The sequence below is a fragment of the Branchiostoma floridae genome, chromosome 18, assembly GCF_000003815.2.
Source record: "Branchiostoma floridae strain S238N-H82 chromosome 18, Bfl_VNyyK, whole genome shotgun sequence".
In the NCBI taxonomy this organism is placed as follows: Eukaryota; Metazoa; Chordata; class Leptocardii; order Amphioxiformes; family Branchiostomatidae; genus Branchiostoma; species Branchiostoma floridae.
In genome coordinates, this window is record NC_049996.1 from 17,194,110 (window position 1) to 17,211,594 (window position 17,485).

The following is a 17,485-nucleotide window of genomic DNA, read 5'->3' on the forward strand; positions in this document are numbered from 1 at the left end:
TTTGATAAAAATGTTTAGTTCTTCGTGAAATGCGACTATTAGTAAGTGCCATCTTTTCTAGGAATAAAACATGAAAAAAACATGCAAACTTTACTGCTTGGACGAACACTTCAGTTGTAGGAATTTTCACCAATCGTTTTTAAAAGATGACACCTGATACTTGGTCTACTTTAAGAATTTGGGAACACGCTTTTCAATCTTACATGTTTCTTATCTTTTCTCTTCTTCAGATTTGGCCGCGTCCGCAGCTGGACAGAGCTGACCGTCATCTTGATTGACGGCACTGTCACGCGCAGGCGCAAGGAGCTCTACAACTACACTGAGCGTGAGGAGGAACAGGTGGCGGTCACGTGTCCGCCGCGCCTGCTCATGCCGCTCTATGACCGTCACGTGTACCAGGGAACCCTCTGCCGCCTGGCCTGCGTGGTCAACCGGTGCACGACGCCACAGGTACTTTGGTCTGTTAGCTAACATACAAGATTTGAAAGCAGCTAATCTTAGTGATATTTGAATTCTACATTTAATCAAATGAACTGATTTATATACGTATACACGAAACGTAGACTAGCTGGCAAATTAAACGCTGTAAGAAATCGCTCTCAAGTGCTATAAACGCTGTTAAACGTCAAACGCTATAAGCAGGTAATCTTAGTGATATTTACAGTCTACGTCTAATCAAATGGACTGATTTGCGCACATTAGAAGCTCCTGTCGGAAGGTAGACTAGCTGGCAGATTAAACGCTATAAGGCAAACCGTTCCATATAGATATGGACCTTAGCCTGTGTTTACACAATCTCTCGTTAATGACCCCCGCCTGGGGCGGCGGCAATTGTAGGGCCGCGATTTTAGCCAGTCTAATATGGACCTGTATATAAACGTCTTTTTCATCACAGGTCACGTGGTACAAGGACGGCAACGCCCTGGAAACCAACGGGAAGTACCGCATGGTGGAGGAGCTGGGTCTGTACAACCTAGAGATCAGTGACGTCACGCTGGAGGATGCCGGGAGCTACGCAGCCACCTTCGTCAACGAGCATGGCGAGGTGTCGTCAAGCTGCTCTCTGCACGTCACAGGTACGTCACTTCCTGTGTTTACCGACGCCTATTAGCATTTGTGACAAGGTTGTTCTTACGCGGGGACATAGCGGTTTTTGAAGCTGTCTTTAGTCAATAATCGTGATCTAAATACCTCTAATCCGTCCCCAAACTACTAATGACCTTTGCAAATTTTCCGATGATGTCCCAAACTAAAGACGTTTGTAAAGTTTCCTATGACTGAATGCTTCTCGTGTTCTTCACAGCGAGGAAGGTTGCTGAGGCCGAGTTCGTGAAGCCGATCTTCAGGGTGAGACTTGAGGAGACGTACGCGGCTGAGGGCGAGACCGCCCGTATGTCCGCGCGCGTGCTCGGCATCCCAGACCCCGTCGTGTCCTGGTGAGTGCGCTTCTGTTTACACTGACGCAAAGTGCATGCTGCTTTTTATGAAATCTTACTGTAGTCGTGACACAAATTCCTCTTGTTTGTCTCACGAATTATCAAGATTCCAACATGTATTCAACAGAGCAAATATCTTGATTTTGCATTGCAACACTACAGGAAGAGGTTTTCCAAACGTTGCCAAAAACAGTTTGGGTTTATAGTACCGTCAATTTGTAGCATAAAAATGATCACATCAAGTGTCAGCTGGTCATACTCTGATATATCCGAGGCATGACAGACGTCTCAGTGTTTCAAGACTTAACTGACACCTCCGTATCACCTTAGGTTCAAGGACGGCAAGCCTCTCTATGACCAGGCTCCTTACGAGTTTGTGTACGAGGACGACGAGTCCTGCACCCTGCTCATCCACAACTGCCTGCCGGACGACTCCGGACTCTACACCGTCCGGGCCGAGAACTCCTGCGGCTCCACGGAGAGCGACGCCATGCTCAAAGTGCGCCGCGACTACGTCAAGTACGTCTCAGCTCATTTTGTTTTATTTCATTTTACCAGAGTAATAACATTGAGGCTTCGGCCTGTTTTTCAGGTGTCCCTGGGCACATACAGTACGTAATACTGTACAAATAGACAAATACAAAAAATGTACACTAAGACCTCCTCACAAAAGATACCGGTAGCAATTTAGGTCAACTAAGAATAGAGATGTCTTACTACATTCCGTTTCTATAATTCAACATTGTAGCGCATTGTCTTTAAGTGCCTGGTCTAATTCTCACCTTTCTTCACCCCCACCCCCTCGCCCCTCCCCCAGGCCCGAGCAATACAAGTCCCCCTACCAGCATCTGATGGAGATTGAGGACAGCGTGCCGTCTTTTGTGCCGCTGCCGTATGCTGAATACGAGGCAAGTATTCATACAAAACATTCAACTTGTGCAGTAGGGAAAGATGCCAATGAATATTCTTGATCAGCATGTGTATAGTATTATCGTACTATGAACTCAACATCAAACCTTTATTACTCTCTTATTTGTAGAATAGGCTTATGACCATATATAGAACTTTCCTAATCATAAGCTTACTTCTTGGAAAGCCGCTTGATCTATGCACGTGCTTGCTTACGCCATTCTGTAAAGGTGTACATTCTTATATAAACTTTGGTTTGTGTATTTATAATAACTGCTGTAGAAGACCTTACAGAAGTCCCTGTTCTTTTGTTGTGTCAATGAATGTCTCTCTATAACTCCAATGTTAACGAGTGCCTTCCTGCCGTGTCCAGCGTATGGAGTACGAGAGCATGGAGTACTACCAGGCTCGCCGCCGTGCCGAGATCGCGCAGGCGGAGGAGTACATGGCCGTGCCGCCGTCCTCCGTGTCTCCGGCTGGATCCGTGTCTTCTAAGGAATCCGACAGGTACACTTAACGTCTTGAGACATCTGAAGCGTGATAGTTTTGATGTGCATTGTCAAACAAATAAGTCTTTCAGCAAATGCTGTTTCGCGATGCCGAAATCATTATTTTTTACATGTGGACAAATTTTGAGCCTTGAACGTGACAGTAACACCACTGAAATTTCCCGGAGCAATGAAACTACTGATATGGAAAATAAGCAGCAATGTGTATCTTTTCTATCCTTGCAGTCTATGTTGCATATGTCTGTAGTATGGAGAAATACACAGAAGTATTCTTGCTCCCCAGCCCCTCTCTGGTCGGTCCCTATACTGTAGTACTATAAGCCGCTAACCCAATATTCATGTTAGGACCCGTGGTTCTTTCAGAACCCGCCAGAGCCGCAGCTCGGCAGCCTCCAGCCAGCGGCGCCGCAAGGACAAGAAGATGAGCCTCGGCGCCGAGTCCGCCCCCGTCTTCACCCGCAGACTCCGCGAGCACACCGTCATTGAAGGTGAGTCTTGACCAATCAGAATCATAAACAAGGGGGGAAAGTGAAAGTGGAGAAAAGTGAAAGTGGAAAAGTGAAAGTGGAGGAAAGTGAAAGTAGAGAAAAGTGAAAGTGGACAAAAGTGAAAGTGGACAAAAGTGAAATTAAAATTTTGTAACTTTAACTGGAGTCAATGCTTTTATTCAAAGAAACCATAGAAGTACGCTTAACTTACTTGTTGTTTTGCATTTCCTTAAGGTTTCGACTCTCAGTTCACGTGCTCTGCGGAAGGCAACCCGAAGCCGAAGGTGGAGTGGGCGAAGGACGGCAAGACGATCCGGGAAGACAACAAGTTCCGGTTCAAGCACGTGTACGGCGTGCTGACGCTGTGCATCTATGACGTGTCCCTGCAGGACGCAGGAGACTACAGCTGTACCGTCAGCAACAGGCTGGGCTCTGCCATCACCCGCGGGAGACTCAGCGTAGCAAGTACGTGGGCTTATCTTAAAATTACTGTCTTAAGGCTCCCTAAGTTACTGTCTTAAGGGCCCATTCAGTTACTGTCTTAAGGCTCCCTAAGTTACTGTCTTAAGGCCTCCTGTTTTATGGCAGCCTTTCCACTATGCTCCCTCCAGTCTTAAGGCCCCTTTAAGTTTTTTTCTTAATACCCCCTTAAGGACCTTAAGTCATTGTTTTATGGCACCCTTTCCACTTGTCAGCGATGGCTGATCGACTATTCATTGGGTCACCCACATTTTACAGTTGAAACACATGCATGTTAATTGTACAGATTACCAATTGTACATGTATGTTCGCTAAATGTCCTCTTTTGTCTCGCCCTTGCAGAGGAGCATGACCAAGTCGGCTACGTGTGGCACATGCCGACCGAGGCGCCCACCGTGGCGGCCCCGGCACCTCCTCGGTACGAAGAGATCGTCCGCCCGAGGATCGAGGCTGCACCACCCGCAGCTGAGCCTGCGGAGGCTGCGCCCGCGCCGGTGGAGAAACCTGCACCTGTTGCACCTGTGGCGGAGCCTACACCTACACCTGTGACACCACCTGTGACGCCACCTGTGACACCTACCACACCTACACCGCCTTCACCTGTGAAGCCGACGCCTCCAGTAGAGGAGCCAAAACCTGCCCGGAAGTTCAAGGAACCCAAGCCGGAGCCAGCCGCTGCACCGCCGGCGGCCCGTGAGCCATCCCCGCCACCGGCCGCACCGGCACCCCGCGCGCCGTCCCCACCCAAGCCCGAGCCGAAGAAGGAGGTTCCGCCTCCCCGCACCGGCCCGGTCTTCACCAGCAAAGTCACCGACTTCTCCGTACCTGACGGAGAGGACGCACGTCTCGAGGTCTCACTCGATGGTAGGTAGCATCTTGGCATGGGAACTGGGGACGGATACGGCTGGAGATCAGTGGTGCATGGACTAACCACGTCCCCATGATGATGGTGTTGGCACGCAGACATCTTTCAAGGGTGAAAGTATTCAAAAGCTGACAAGACTGTCTCCACAAAAGTGTCCGAAAGTGTTTTTAAGTGCATGAAGGAAAAACCTGACTACATTAAAAAAAAAACAACTAAGTATTGATCATGATGTTGGGAATGCATCTTGTATAAAACCAGACTTACGATCTACAGAAAAATCATGGTACACCTTTGCTGCTAACAACATGTTTTCATAGTGTCACTGTATGTTCTTCCTTTGCATGGAGATCCATTACCTGAAAATGAAAGATTCTTTGGCTCTCATATTAGCCCTTAGAAGGTTTGTAAAATGCATGTAACACTTATCTGCGAATCATAGCGGTGTTTTAAAACGAAGTAATTGGATTTGACTCAAGAAACAAACCATTTTCCAGCGGAGGCCACGGTGGTGTGGAAGCGCAACGGCATCGTCATCAAGGACAGTGACGTGTATCACCTGGTGCGCGAACGTAACACGTACGTGCTCGTCATCCGTGACGTCATCAGGGAGGACACCGGACAGTACATCGTAGAGGCGACCGACTCTACCGGCACCACCACCGTGTCAGTCACCCTCAATGTCGGTAAGTAACGCACAGTGCTTCTCTTTAGTAGTTATCATCTGTAAGTTATCACCCGGTGGTGACAGGAAAACTAGCATATTTCTTTAGCTGATGCCTTTACCATAGACGTTATCAGCTTGTTAGCTGCTTGACATGCTGTATAAATAAGAAGCTTTTAGTACCTAATAAACGGAAATAGTACCGAAATAACCCAGCTTCGATTCTGCTTTCAATTGGCTGATTTCTTTACCATACACATTATCAGCTTTGTAGCTGCTTTCCGGCGCTTTGTAAGTAAGACGCCTTTAGGACCTTTAAGACATCCGAAATAACCCAGCTTCGTATCTGCTTTGGCTGGCTTCGTAAGAAGTTTGTAGTACCTCTAAGACATCTGGAAGAGAAAAAAGAATTAAGACGTGCAGCTTTTGCAAGCTTCTGCTTATATGTACTGCGTCTAATGCTTTGCTTTCAGTGACGCTTGCTTGTATTTGCTCTATGCCCCCCTCCCCCTTCGGTGTAACCGTAGATGCGCATCTAGAGGCAGTAGAGGCAAGCAGGCAGAAACGGCTGCAGCTTTTCGCCATCTCGCCGTCTGAGACGCCTATCCCCGGCCTGGATAGGGACCAGGCTCCGCAACAGGAAGGAGTCGAACCCTTCCTTGAGAGCCTGGCTGATGCCAAGCAAAAACGTCTTAAGACTTTACAAGGAGAAGGTACATGTGCCCCCCCCCACTCCGCCCTTCTTGACCCTCACGAAGTTTTGATGTACAATGTTTTACTCCCCTTCCCTACCCCTGTGCGATATCGTACCCCTATTAGCTTCCCCGTGTGCAGTTTATTATTATGTTTCCTCCCCCTTTGAAGATTCATTGTTAAAGAAAAATTTATTCTGATTCATATTCTTTTTTGTCCGACTTTGAATTACCACTCGACGTAAAATCAGGTAAAAGTTGTAAGATTTAGTAAATCAACATATACGCATGTTGTTCAGGTGCAAAATGCTTCGCACACCGCATGCAGCTTTCACAAGGCTTGTAGCTGGTTATACAGCACTGTAAGTAGATGCTGTGCTCATAATCATTCACCAAAGCTCTCTGCCAACTTTGCCTTGTGCAGACACGATAGGTTATACATACAGCTGCTGGGCTGTTGAACAGTTCAAGCTAACTGCTCTAGGCTTACACTGCAATGCTTTCGCTACGATAGGACACAGCTTTGCCGCTGAAACAGCAACAGTGCAAGACGAAGCAAAGATCCGTCGTCTTGCATCCTTCGTGACTGAAGGCGAAGTCTACGTCTCAACCTTAGAAGAGTCGAAAGAGAAACGCCAAGAAGGTCTCCTTGAGAAGGGTGTAGATCCCTTCCTCGCTGGTCTGCAGACGTCTCGAGAAAAACGCTTTAAGACCTTCGATAGTGAAGGTAGCTGCTGTGCTGTTGCACATCTTATATCGCTGCTCTCACAACCTCGCTGTGTTGCCGCTAACAACAACAACGCTTCTCACCAAGTTTTATCAGTACTAAATCTCTTGCTCAATATCTAACCATGCCTAGTGCCTAGTGCTTTTCTATTGCAATGTCTGGGAGGCTGCTCCATAACGACCTACTCTTTCTCTACAATAAATGGTGGTTTTAACCCGGCAACGTTAGTCTAACACAGTCGATCTCTTTGGTACTAACCCTTCTTGGTAGCATCTTGATAACATATACAGGTAAATACTCATGAACAGATGACTCAGTTTTCAAAGTTCTTGTACAAAGCCATTTCTTAAGCCTTTCTAAAACTTCCCAAAAATCCATCATTTCATATTAAGACATCTTTTCTCTCTCTCCAACTTTCTAACTTCCACATTTCATTCACTCTTCCATTTGACCATGTAACTTGCGAGGTTCCACAGACCCAAACGCCTTCCTGTCTTCCTTTCCACGTCGTGGATATCCTCCCTTCCTCCCTTCAACTTGAAGTCATTAGTCCTGATCCCCTGACTTCTCCCCTACTGGTTTCCGTCCAAAGTGCAGGGCGCTTCTTGCCTTATCCCCAGGAACTTTTCATGTCCACAGTTATTTTGTTCCCTTTCTCAGTCATAAACCCTTGGGTTCCCCACCTGCCCTCTACCGGTTACGCCTCCTCCATCCACTTTATTTTTCTTATCTCAACCCTCTGGATGTCTCATACCGCCCTCTTCCGGTTCCTCTCTGAACTGCACCCTACTACTTCTCCACAGGAGCCACTCCGACCCGAGGTCTCCCCTTCACGATTTGTGCACGGATCTGTTGTGGCTATCTTAATGTGACTGAGGACAAACGTTAACATTTTCTCTTCATTTCCATCCACCAGGCGCTATGGAGAAGGCCCCTGCAGCACCGACATTCTCCGCTAGGCCGCAGACCAAGGACTCGCCCGAAGGCGGTTCCGCCAAGTTCGAGTGCAAGATGGACGGATCTCCCCGACCCTCAGGTTTGTTTGCAAAACACTTGTTTATTTGTTGTTGTTTATTCTAAAGATGAACTCAAGCTATGAATAATACAGAAATACTAATTATTTCCTCAGTCTTTCACGGTTACTTTGGTAAATGTACGTCAAATGGAACTACTTTTTCTCGAGCAGTTTGTCCCTAAAATGCTTGGTATTTCTTCGATCCTTCACGGTTACTTTGGTGAATGCTCATCATCAAATGGGACTACTTTTTCTCGCGCAGTGACATGGTTCCGCGAGGGGAAGGTGATCCGTGCCGAGGGCCGCTACACCATAGTGTCCCGCGGATACTCACACAGCCTCGAGGTCACAAAGATCACCAAGACCGACAGCGGACACTACGCCTGCGTCGCTAACAACGCACAGGGAGAGGTATGGTGTTTGTTTGTTTGTTTGTTTTTTTGCTTGTTTGTTTTATTCGTCGGATCTTCATTAATGTTAACTTTATGCATCGTTTCACTATTTTATTCCGTACAGTACAAGTACAATAAAATCGCATGTAAGAAACAAAACCTATACAATCTATAAACCGAGGTAACTTAAAGTGAACAGTATGGCAGGTGTACATGTAATAGTCTATAATGAATGTGAACTTAATTATGGATGGAATAATCAATGGTATTTGATTGAATTTCCATTGAGTTCTTTTGCAGCCAGTATTATAATACATATGTCTCTGAACATGTTCTGTAAAATGCTGGTACGTTTTACTGTGAAACCAAACTAAAATCCACATTTGTCCCTCCCGCCGAAACACGCAGGTCCGCGCCGAATTCACCTTGACCGTGGCCGGAAAGATCCACGTCGAGAAGCGTGAAGAGGTCAAGGTCACAGAGAAGAAGAAGGAGGTGAAACCTGTTAAGAAGGAGGAGCCCAAGGCTGAGAAGCCCAAGGCGCCCGAGAAGAAGCCGGAACCTCCGAAGCCGAAAGCACCCGAGAAACCCAAAGAACCCGAGAAGCCTGTCAAGCCCAAGGTAAGACGTGTGGAGAAAATACAAAGACATAGAAAAGAGAAGTGGTTAAGTTTGCCCCCCCAGTCTGAACCATGTTCTAAGATCTGCTCTCTTCAAAGTCACTATGGATAGAATGACACTTGTACAACTGTTAGAGTTCTACATCAATAAATGAATGCAGCCAATATAGATGGGACCATCTCTTCGTGCTATTTGCAATATACTGTATTAGAAACTAGTACAGTATCCTAGCTACATATCAAGTACGTGTAGTTACTGACCAAACATATTCACCTTTAACACAACACTGATGATACCTGCCCCACTCCCCAGGCTGTGGCGCCCAAGTTCACGACCGAGCTGAAGCCTCAGGAAGTGAAGGCGGAGTCCATCGCCAAGCTGAGCTGCGCAGCCTCCGGCAAGCCCGCTCCCGACATCGTCTGGAAGAAGGTGCGGTAGTGTTCCTTCACCTTTAAGCAGAAACTTGTACAATTCTTTTAACTTTAAAAGAAATAAAAAAGATACGTAGGTGTCCTTTCCGCCACAAAATCCTTAAACTACTTTCAACCAATGTTATGGAAACACGTAACATCTGTGTCTGGACAGTAGCTCCTGATTATGTATTGATATTGGTACACTTTTTTCCACATGACATAGCACATGACATACTATTTGAATAGTCTGATGCAAATTCAACAGCTCTACCGTTTTCTTGTCCTCAAAATTTACGCTAACAATATAAAGATACATAATAGATCAGGCATCTTGTTCCCAGGATTAAGACACATTGCGGTTCTTGTGGGAACATGTCACTAAGACACACTGAGACACATTGCGGTTCTCGTTCCAATGTCACTGAGACACATTGTTGTTCTTGTTCCCAGGGCTCCGAGACGCTGAAGCAAGGCGACAGGTACGAGATCTACAGTGAGAACGGAATGTTCCACCTGGAGATATACGACACCTCCGTGGCCGACACCGCCGTCTACTCCGCCACCGTCACCAACGAGGGCGGCTCCGTCACCACCTCCTGCCAGCTCACTGTCAAGGGTAAGCTTGTTTCTTTGTTTAAACGTTTGTTTGAACTTTTTTTTTTCAAGTTGCGAATATGGTGAGAGCTCCTGAATCATCGACCCAGAGTTCAATGAAGGCCTACGTCACATTTTCTACCTGGGGCCCGACTGAAGAGAAAAATTAACGTTTATGCCAATAAGTATGCACAAGGCATGTTGTTGAATCACTTTTGGTCAATTTGTGTTTTGTTGTCTTATATATTGCACTTTTCGTTCCACAAAACTGCCCGGCCGGATCCCTTTGTGGAAATGTGGAAATAGCTCAACAGAATGATCTACCCAGGATCGTGGTGTAAAAAGCTATTCTTGGCTATTGTAATGATATTTTACTATCGATACCCTTCCCCCTGTAGAAGCTGAGCGTCGCAGCTCGGCTACCCTGGTACAGGAGCAGGTGGTCCGGGAGATGACCATGACGGAGGAGGTACGTGTGGAGGAACACGTCACGGAGGAGGTCGTTTCCACGACAACCACGCAGATGCAGGTCATCTCCGGTCAGGAGATCACGCTCAAGGCCTCCATCCCTGGTGAGCCGCGAGTCTTCGATTTCATTGATTGATTGATCGTTTTATGCGCTCCACGCACTCTTTAATCTTTAGGTACAATTGGAAAATACGTTTGATATTTTCGACCCACTATATACGTGTTCCTTTTATCATCATAACACGTGATGTATTTACTACTGTTTCTTGATAAACCACTTCATTCATCCCGTCCATCGAGTCATCTATAAACTGGAGTAACTGATATTGTTCTTTTAGGCGAATCTAAGATAAGGTGACTGTTTCTTGATAACGAATTGATTGATTGATTGATTGATTGATTGATTGATTGATTGATTGATTGATTGATTGATTGATTGATCCCCACCTCAGGAGACCCTAAGATCAAGTGGCTGCATAACGGCCAGGTGCTGCGGAACACGGCAGACTTCCGTCAGCAGTCCCGCGGCGACCTGCACACGCTCACCATCGCCGAGATCCTGCAGGAGGACGCCGGGACCTACACGTGCCAGGCCGCCACCCGCGGGGGCGTCATCAAGTGCGACTTCCAGATCACTGTGCAGACAGAAAAGTGAGTTTACATCAGATAGAGTCAATCAACTTAAAACATCTCAGTCTGTTTGCTACTGACATAAAAGTGAAAACATCAAATAGAGTAACCCACATTAAAGATCATTAAAACAGACACATATTAAGTGAGTGAGTGTAAAAACGTCAAATCATAACTCTGTTCCCTTTCTGGTTGCCACAGACAGAAAGGTGAAGTCTGCTAGAAAAAACTGAAGATAAAGCAGATAGTCATTGAGTATGAGTGTAGAATAATTGGTGCATAGCAATCTGAAAAGATGAATCATCATTGTTCTTGCCCATGGTGCTGAACATGTAATCTTCTCCTCCAGGGAAATTGTTCCCCCCGACTTTGTGTCAAGGCCGGCGCCACAGTTCAAGAACGTGGGCGAGACCGTGACCCTAGCCGCACAGGTCAAGGGTGACGATGTCAAGGTCGAATGGCTCAAGGACAGGAAGAAGGTGCGCCATCTTAATCATCATCATCACTGTCACGTTGATATAGTCGCAAATGTTCTGTCAGATATTGAGATAGCTAATGACATAGAATTTCACGTAAGATTTTGAACCTCCTTGATTTTTATGCTAAATGCAAACGGAAAACTTACCAGAATCTTGTGTGTTTTCTTGTTGCCTAGGTGACTGAGACCAGCCGCCTGTCTGTCCGTAAGGTCGGCGACCTTGCCACCCTGGAGATCCGCGATGCGCAGACTCGTGACTCCGGAGAGTACAACTGCGTGCTGACCAACTCCCGGGGACAGTTCTCGTGCAGTGTGCCTGTACAGGTTCACGGTACGGCTCTCTAAGATTTACAGTAAAAAGGACAGTCTGAATTATAAAGAAATGGGTCTTGGCTATCACAGTACCCGCTTTTGTGTCATTTGGCCCACAAATCAAGGCGTTTTCAGGCAGAAATGCAGACAGTGGCTCTCTTTGGCACCCATTACCATGCAAGAAATGTTGCCTAGAAACCGTTGCCATGTAAAAGCAGGTTTCTTTTGGCACCGCCCCTAGAATTGTTTCTATTGTTGTACAGAACACTTGTGCCAAGTTTCATGCTTTTACCACATTTTGCACAATTTTTGCACCAATTGCCTATACTGCTCCTCTTGTGTGCCAGATCGTTGTCTAAGGAAGCTCTGGGATGTGTGAAAGGCACATACTTTCATTGTAGATGCTATTGCCTTAATGATTATGTGTATTAGTTTATTGGTCCGATATTGTGTGTGTCTAGCAGGGCTAGTTGTACGTATGTGTGCAAGGCTGTACGTATGACACAGCAAATCAGTGAAATAAATCGGAGGAAGCCTTGCTATCATATGTTAATGAAAACAAAATTACATGAGATTTCGATTTTCAGCTTATTTTTTTAATCTTTAGTTGAATTCACAAGGCTGGGATACCTGCTCTTTATATTGATCAACGAGCTTTTATCAGGAAAAGCTCCTTGTATTGATCAATCTTAGATTCCGATTGATTGATTGATTGATCCATTGATTATCGCCCACAGAAGCTGCCCATGGCATGACCCAGCAGACAGTAACCCGTACCTACGAGGAGGGCGGCAAGGTGTTTGAGGTGATGGAGACGGTTACCACTACTGAGGAGACTGTCGTCATGAGGGATGATGGTGAGTCGGTTTCCATGGTTACCACAGTCATTTCCTGTTGCCATAGTGATGTAGAGTTTGGAATATATGTTGTAGCCCAAAGCAATACGTTTTTATTTGATAAAAAATATTACAAACGTTTTGGAAATGACTGTAAAACTAGTGTTGAACCAGATGAATGCAAGCTTTCCTATGTATTAAGCACTGACTGAATGTCTTCAGCAGGTTTCTCTGTTGGACGATATGTTTTTCTATTAGTCTTTGATTCCATGAATGAGTGATCTAGTTTGAAGATGACGATCGAGTTTGAAAAGGTGATTAGAGCGCAGTTCAGCATGACTGCAAGGAGTTCTTAAAAAACAGTTATCATGATCCAACCCTCATCCCCATCTCTCTGTCTCCGCAGCCTCCGCTCGTGTGGAGGAGTACCCTTCGTCCGTCACCATCAGCGAGCGCGAGAACGTCCACCTGACGGTGCGCATCGCAGGCACGCCCGCCCCCAAAGTCACCTGGACCCGGAAGCGCTTCACCAACGGCAAGCACTTCGTGCCCATCGTGCAGGGAAGCAAGTTCCAGGTGAAGACAACCCCAGACAACACGACTCTCTCCATCTTCGCGCCCATCAAGGACGACGCGGGGACCTACAAGGTTAAGGTTGAGAACGAGAACGGCTATGACGAGTGTGCTATCACACTCCACGTCATTGGTGAGTCCTCGTAAACAAGACATCCCGACTATGCAAATGAGCGAGCTGGCGTCCCTACGCAAGGTCAGGTGACGGGTAGAAGTCTGCGTATCACGTGATCGTGCGTAGGACGTCAGAGTCATGACAAATCAAGAATACGACATAGTAGATATAGAAGAACATAGTAGATAGAGTAGAGATAGTTTACGATAAGAGATTTATAAGATAAAGATATATTTTTATATGGACCAAGACAAAATTATGTTCGACGAAACGAAGGCAGCATTGAATGCTTGCACCTAAGAATCGCAAATGAAGATGTTCTCGATCTTACTTCTTCGTCTTCTTGCAGCATTAAGACAATTGCTGAGAAACAATGCTATGTGTCTAACAATTAAGTAACGATACTGAGAACGGTAATGAAGATTGAGACGCCCCCTGGCGCTGCAGCCGCCGGTACTGCAGCTGTAAGTTTGCGGGAGGGATGCGGGTAGCCGCTAGGGGGTTGTGTTCTGTAACTTTGTAAAGAAGCCTCACAGAAACGTTCAAGACAAACAGCTTTCTTGACCTTGGTCAAGGTCAGCTGTATTGATAAGAAGCTTGTCCTGAGCTGTCGAATCCCGATTGATGAGCGACTCGGACAATTATCATTGTGTCCATGGGCGATTATAATTGCGCCCTACCTTTTTACCAGACTCGGAAAATCCCGAACGTGGACGGGAAAACCCGACACCGTTCGGGAACTACCGAACTTGTCCGAACTGCATTTTTACCTGACGTTCAACTCCTGTCATCCACCTGACCACGTCGCGCCTCTCGCTGATTGGTCGAAACTTGGCGGGAAATTTGAAAATGCAAAAACAAGCCCCTCAACTTAAAACGCATTTCTCAAACTTCCCAACCTGCCCCTCATTTCAAGTAAGATCTTGTTGCCAGGCAACGATCACGCGAGAGAGCTGCGACGGCGAGATGACAGGACCCGCATGCGCAAAGGGGGTTTCTGTTCGGCTTCTGCATTTTCTGCCATTTCAATATTAGACTAGAAACGTGTGATTGAGTTTGAATTAAGGTAGTCTGCATTCTGGCCACGGAACAGTAGTGTCAGGTGAGCGACTGGTGACTGGTCGAGGCACTCAGATCAAGCCTGTATCCACAGAAACCCGAAAATCGGAAGAGTTTTGTACCATGGCGTCTCGTACGTGACTAGCGTCAGTAACAACTCAGTTGCCGCCTGGAGAGTATGATGGGATTTTAGAGCAACCCACCCAGGCTGGTAACGTGTACGCATGCGCTTTACCGTCGCCACGTAAGGCGCCCTACTGGAGTTTTGAATCACTGCGAAAGGAAAAATCAGCCAATCAGTGCTGGTGTGCATGGAAGGAAGGGTCCGTGGTAAATCACGTGACCGGAATATCTGTGCTAATTGGTTGGGGCGTCCGGAGTGGAGACCTTACTATCGAGGCATGTGTAATTGAAGACAACGACGCCATGTTACTGGTGCCTGAGTTTCCTGGCCGAATGTGGTATGTACTTAAGGAACATTGTAAGGTAGAAACCCCCTTTTTAGATCCGCTATCGCATTTCAATGTATTCGCTTAGCAACTAGAATAAAGCAGATGAAAAATCCATTTTTGTGGTGTTTTGTCGGGTCCTTTCTGCGTGAAGTTTGTTGGTGAAGTGAATGGTGAAAGGTATGTGTGTGTTAAGGCTAGTTCTTAGCTAAATATGCCAAACCTCGGAGTCAAAACGGCAGCCCACACGAAATTCGAACAACACTACCATGGTACACAACTCTTCATCTGTCACCCTTGACCCATGACCTCATGTGTTCTGACCTCTGCATGGCACTAACAGACCTCACTACGCATGTGCAGATATTGCCTCTATCATCATATGTGCTTCACAAAAGCCGGTGTTACGTCTACGCATGCCCAGAACTTCATAGATTTCATCCGCCATTTACCCATCATGCCTCTGTGCCAGTAGACCATCGGCGTCTCGATCACGTGACCTAGTCACACACCTGACTCGACTGTGATTGGCTGGCTGCATGCTGCCGCCTAACGTAACGTTACGTCATGCTGAAGCTCCCATCGCACCTCACGTCTGTGGTTCCTAACAGACTCGGCAGAAAATTGAAGACAAAAAAAAACACGACTCTCAGAAAGCCACACTTCACACACATATGCTACTCACAGTCAACACGACTGCACAACAACAGTCTACTAACAATTAAACACAAAACACATATACTGGTGTGCCTTCGCTTTACCTAGCCATGCCATACAGGGGAAATACTGACGAGACACATGGTCAGGTTCAGTGAAAAACTCCATCATCGCCACTACAGAGAAACAGTGTCAAACGCCTGCCATTAAGTCCAACTTACGTACCCTTCAGTAAAGTTGTGTGAAACCTCATTACATTATGCAGAGGAAATCTGAAGGAAACGTGTGAATGAGTGAATGATTGTGTTGTGTATGAATGTGCGGGTGAACCACTGCAGTGAAAACGAAACGTATCTACGTACATGCACATATCCTTCAGGAATACCCAAATAGAAACGTGGCGGCTACAATAATATACAGTACACGAAAACGTACATAGCCATTAATGCAGTGCAAAAATGCCCCCGACACGGAGGCGTCGTCAAAAAGGCAGGGTGGCGGCTTCAGCATGACGAGGCCACTAACCAGGGTTCGAGTGCTTGTATTAAATATAAAGTTGATGTTTCTGGTCAGAAAAACGAAAATTCCATAACGCTGTCACAAGAGCTAAGAATCGAACCTTGGTATTACAAGAAAAGTTCGCCATTCACCACACAACTCGCAAAGTAAGTGGTCAAAATTGAATTATTTCAACCAAAAAGAACGTCACGAGGTCCTAACTACAAGCCACTCGCACGAACCCTGCGTTGAGAGCATCCCGTTAAAACGCAAAAGTAACACCCCGCCAACATTAGGTCCCAGAACGCTCAGCGTCAAGACAGAATCTGTGGACATCACTGGGGAGGGCAGCGAGGCAATGGACAAGGTGCAGCGCCGACAGCTGAGGACAGGGGGCGCTAGTCATCCCATCCACGCCCTCTTCAAACGGTACAGGTCAAAGGTTGAGAAGTGGGACACCGGCTGTATCGTCTTCAACATCGCGGTTCCAAATAAGGTAACGTTTGTGCAGTAACGTTGCGCTGTTTGCATTTCTTAGGAAAAGTTTACTTCTTGCTCTTTGTTTGTGCAGTATCATAGGGATACATACTGTGAAAAATGCCTCCGTCACTGAGGTGTCGCCAAAAAGGCAGGGTGTTTGATTGCTCATTTATTTCTTTATTGATTTCAAAGACATTTGGCACTATGACAAGCCCAAATGTGTGTCTCACAAAAGTTGCCTTTCAGGTATTTTCATAGACATCAGGTATAGTATGATCAAGCACACATGTTGGGTGTTTTTGTAGTGTTTTGTTTTTAGGCAGGCCCTTTTGTGAGAGTAGGTTTTCGCGACCACACATATGCATGAGGCGACGCGCGGTACGACCTGATTAAACCCAGTTACGTCGCATCAGAGATGCAAATATGGTACCATATTTTGCAGCTGTGTTTTCAGTACATGTCTCCCTGGGCTGCATAAGATGTCTGTGTTGTAGAACACGAAGGAATGGCGTCAATTTATAGCGTCCTGAGCTTTGGATATTATTCTTGGACGTGCTCAAAGGATATGTTATCACAGGACCTGTACATTGCTTATGTTTGGACTCCTCTCCTCACGGGCATGTAAGTGTTAAACCCAGATAAACAGTATTTCTGCGGGTTGTCACTCCTTTTATGTTATAGTCTCTGTCTTATTTTTAGATTGAGACACAGGATGATCAGAAATGGCTTAGGTGTTTCTGGGATTGGAAATTAGTGTCTCTTTATCATGGATTGTTCACGTTCACGATATGATGAGAAACGTACAAAGCTGTTCATATTTTCTTTCGCTTGTTTAAAAGAGTTCATTACATTCCATCATATGGACAAAATTATCTACATTCTAGGATGAGCTAACCCTTACTGTGTACAGGTCGATAAATATGTAAGGGAATGTTTGGACCTTAGAATAAGTGTAAAACTGAAATGTTGATTTACATACATGTTGCATACGTTTGCTCATTTGTAAGAGAGTTTGTGTGTGTGTGTGTGTGTGTGTGTGTGTGTGTGTGTGTGTCTTTGTGCCTGTGTGTGTGTCTGTGTCTACGTGTGTGTGTGTGTGTCTGTGTGTATGTGTGTGTGTGCGTGTGT

At 46.1% G+C, this 17,485-nt stretch overlaps 1 protein-coding gene across 2 annotated transcripts in view; it reads left to right on the forward strand.

Annotated features, from left to right (window-relative positions):
* LOC118405878 (titin-like) overlaps nucleotides 1-14,839 on the forward strand; it is a 30,908-nt gene extending 16,069 nt beyond the window's left edge. Inside the window, exons 11-31 of one of the 2 annotated variants that reach the window (XM_035805694.1) lie at nucleotides 231-450; nucleotides 896-1,076; nucleotides 1,304-1,436; nucleotides 1,767-1,955; nucleotides 2,254-2,344; nucleotides 2,719-2,852; nucleotides 3,200-3,342; nucleotides 3,577-3,807; nucleotides 4,165-4,686; nucleotides 5,182-5,370; nucleotides 7,684-7,803; nucleotides 8,045-8,193; nucleotides 8,583-8,795; nucleotides 9,108-9,224; nucleotides 9,659-9,824; nucleotides 10,201-10,374; nucleotides 10,723-10,921; nucleotides 11,250-11,379; nucleotides 11,556-11,709; nucleotides 12,428-12,547; nucleotides 12,933-14,839. In XM_035805694.1, the coding sequence (XP_035661587.1) occupies nucleotides 231-450; nucleotides 896-1,076; nucleotides 1,304-1,436; nucleotides 1,767-1,955; nucleotides 2,254-2,344; nucleotides 2,719-2,852; nucleotides 3,200-3,342; nucleotides 3,577-3,807; nucleotides 4,165-4,686; nucleotides 5,182-5,370; nucleotides 7,684-7,803; nucleotides 8,045-8,193; nucleotides 8,583-8,795; nucleotides 9,108-9,224; nucleotides 9,659-9,824; nucleotides 10,201-10,374; nucleotides 10,723-10,921; nucleotides 11,250-11,379; nucleotides 11,556-11,709; nucleotides 12,428-12,547; nucleotides 12,933-13,246 (3,889 nt within the window). In that variant the 3' untranslated portion in view covers nucleotides 13,247-14,839. The remainder of the gene's footprint in view (nucleotides 1-230; nucleotides 451-895; nucleotides 1,077-1,303; nucleotides 1,437-1,766; nucleotides 1,956-2,253; nucleotides 2,345-2,718; nucleotides 2,853-3,199; nucleotides 3,343-3,576; nucleotides 3,808-4,164; nucleotides 4,687-5,181; nucleotides 5,371-7,683; nucleotides 7,804-8,044; nucleotides 8,194-8,582; nucleotides 8,796-9,107; nucleotides 9,225-9,658; nucleotides 9,825-10,200; nucleotides 10,375-10,722; nucleotides 10,922-11,249; nucleotides 11,380-11,555; nucleotides 11,710-12,427; nucleotides 12,548-12,932) is intronic. The other variant, XM_035805695.1, reaches the window with a different exon arrangement.
* Nucleotides 14,840-17,485: the final 2,646 nt, after the last annotated feature.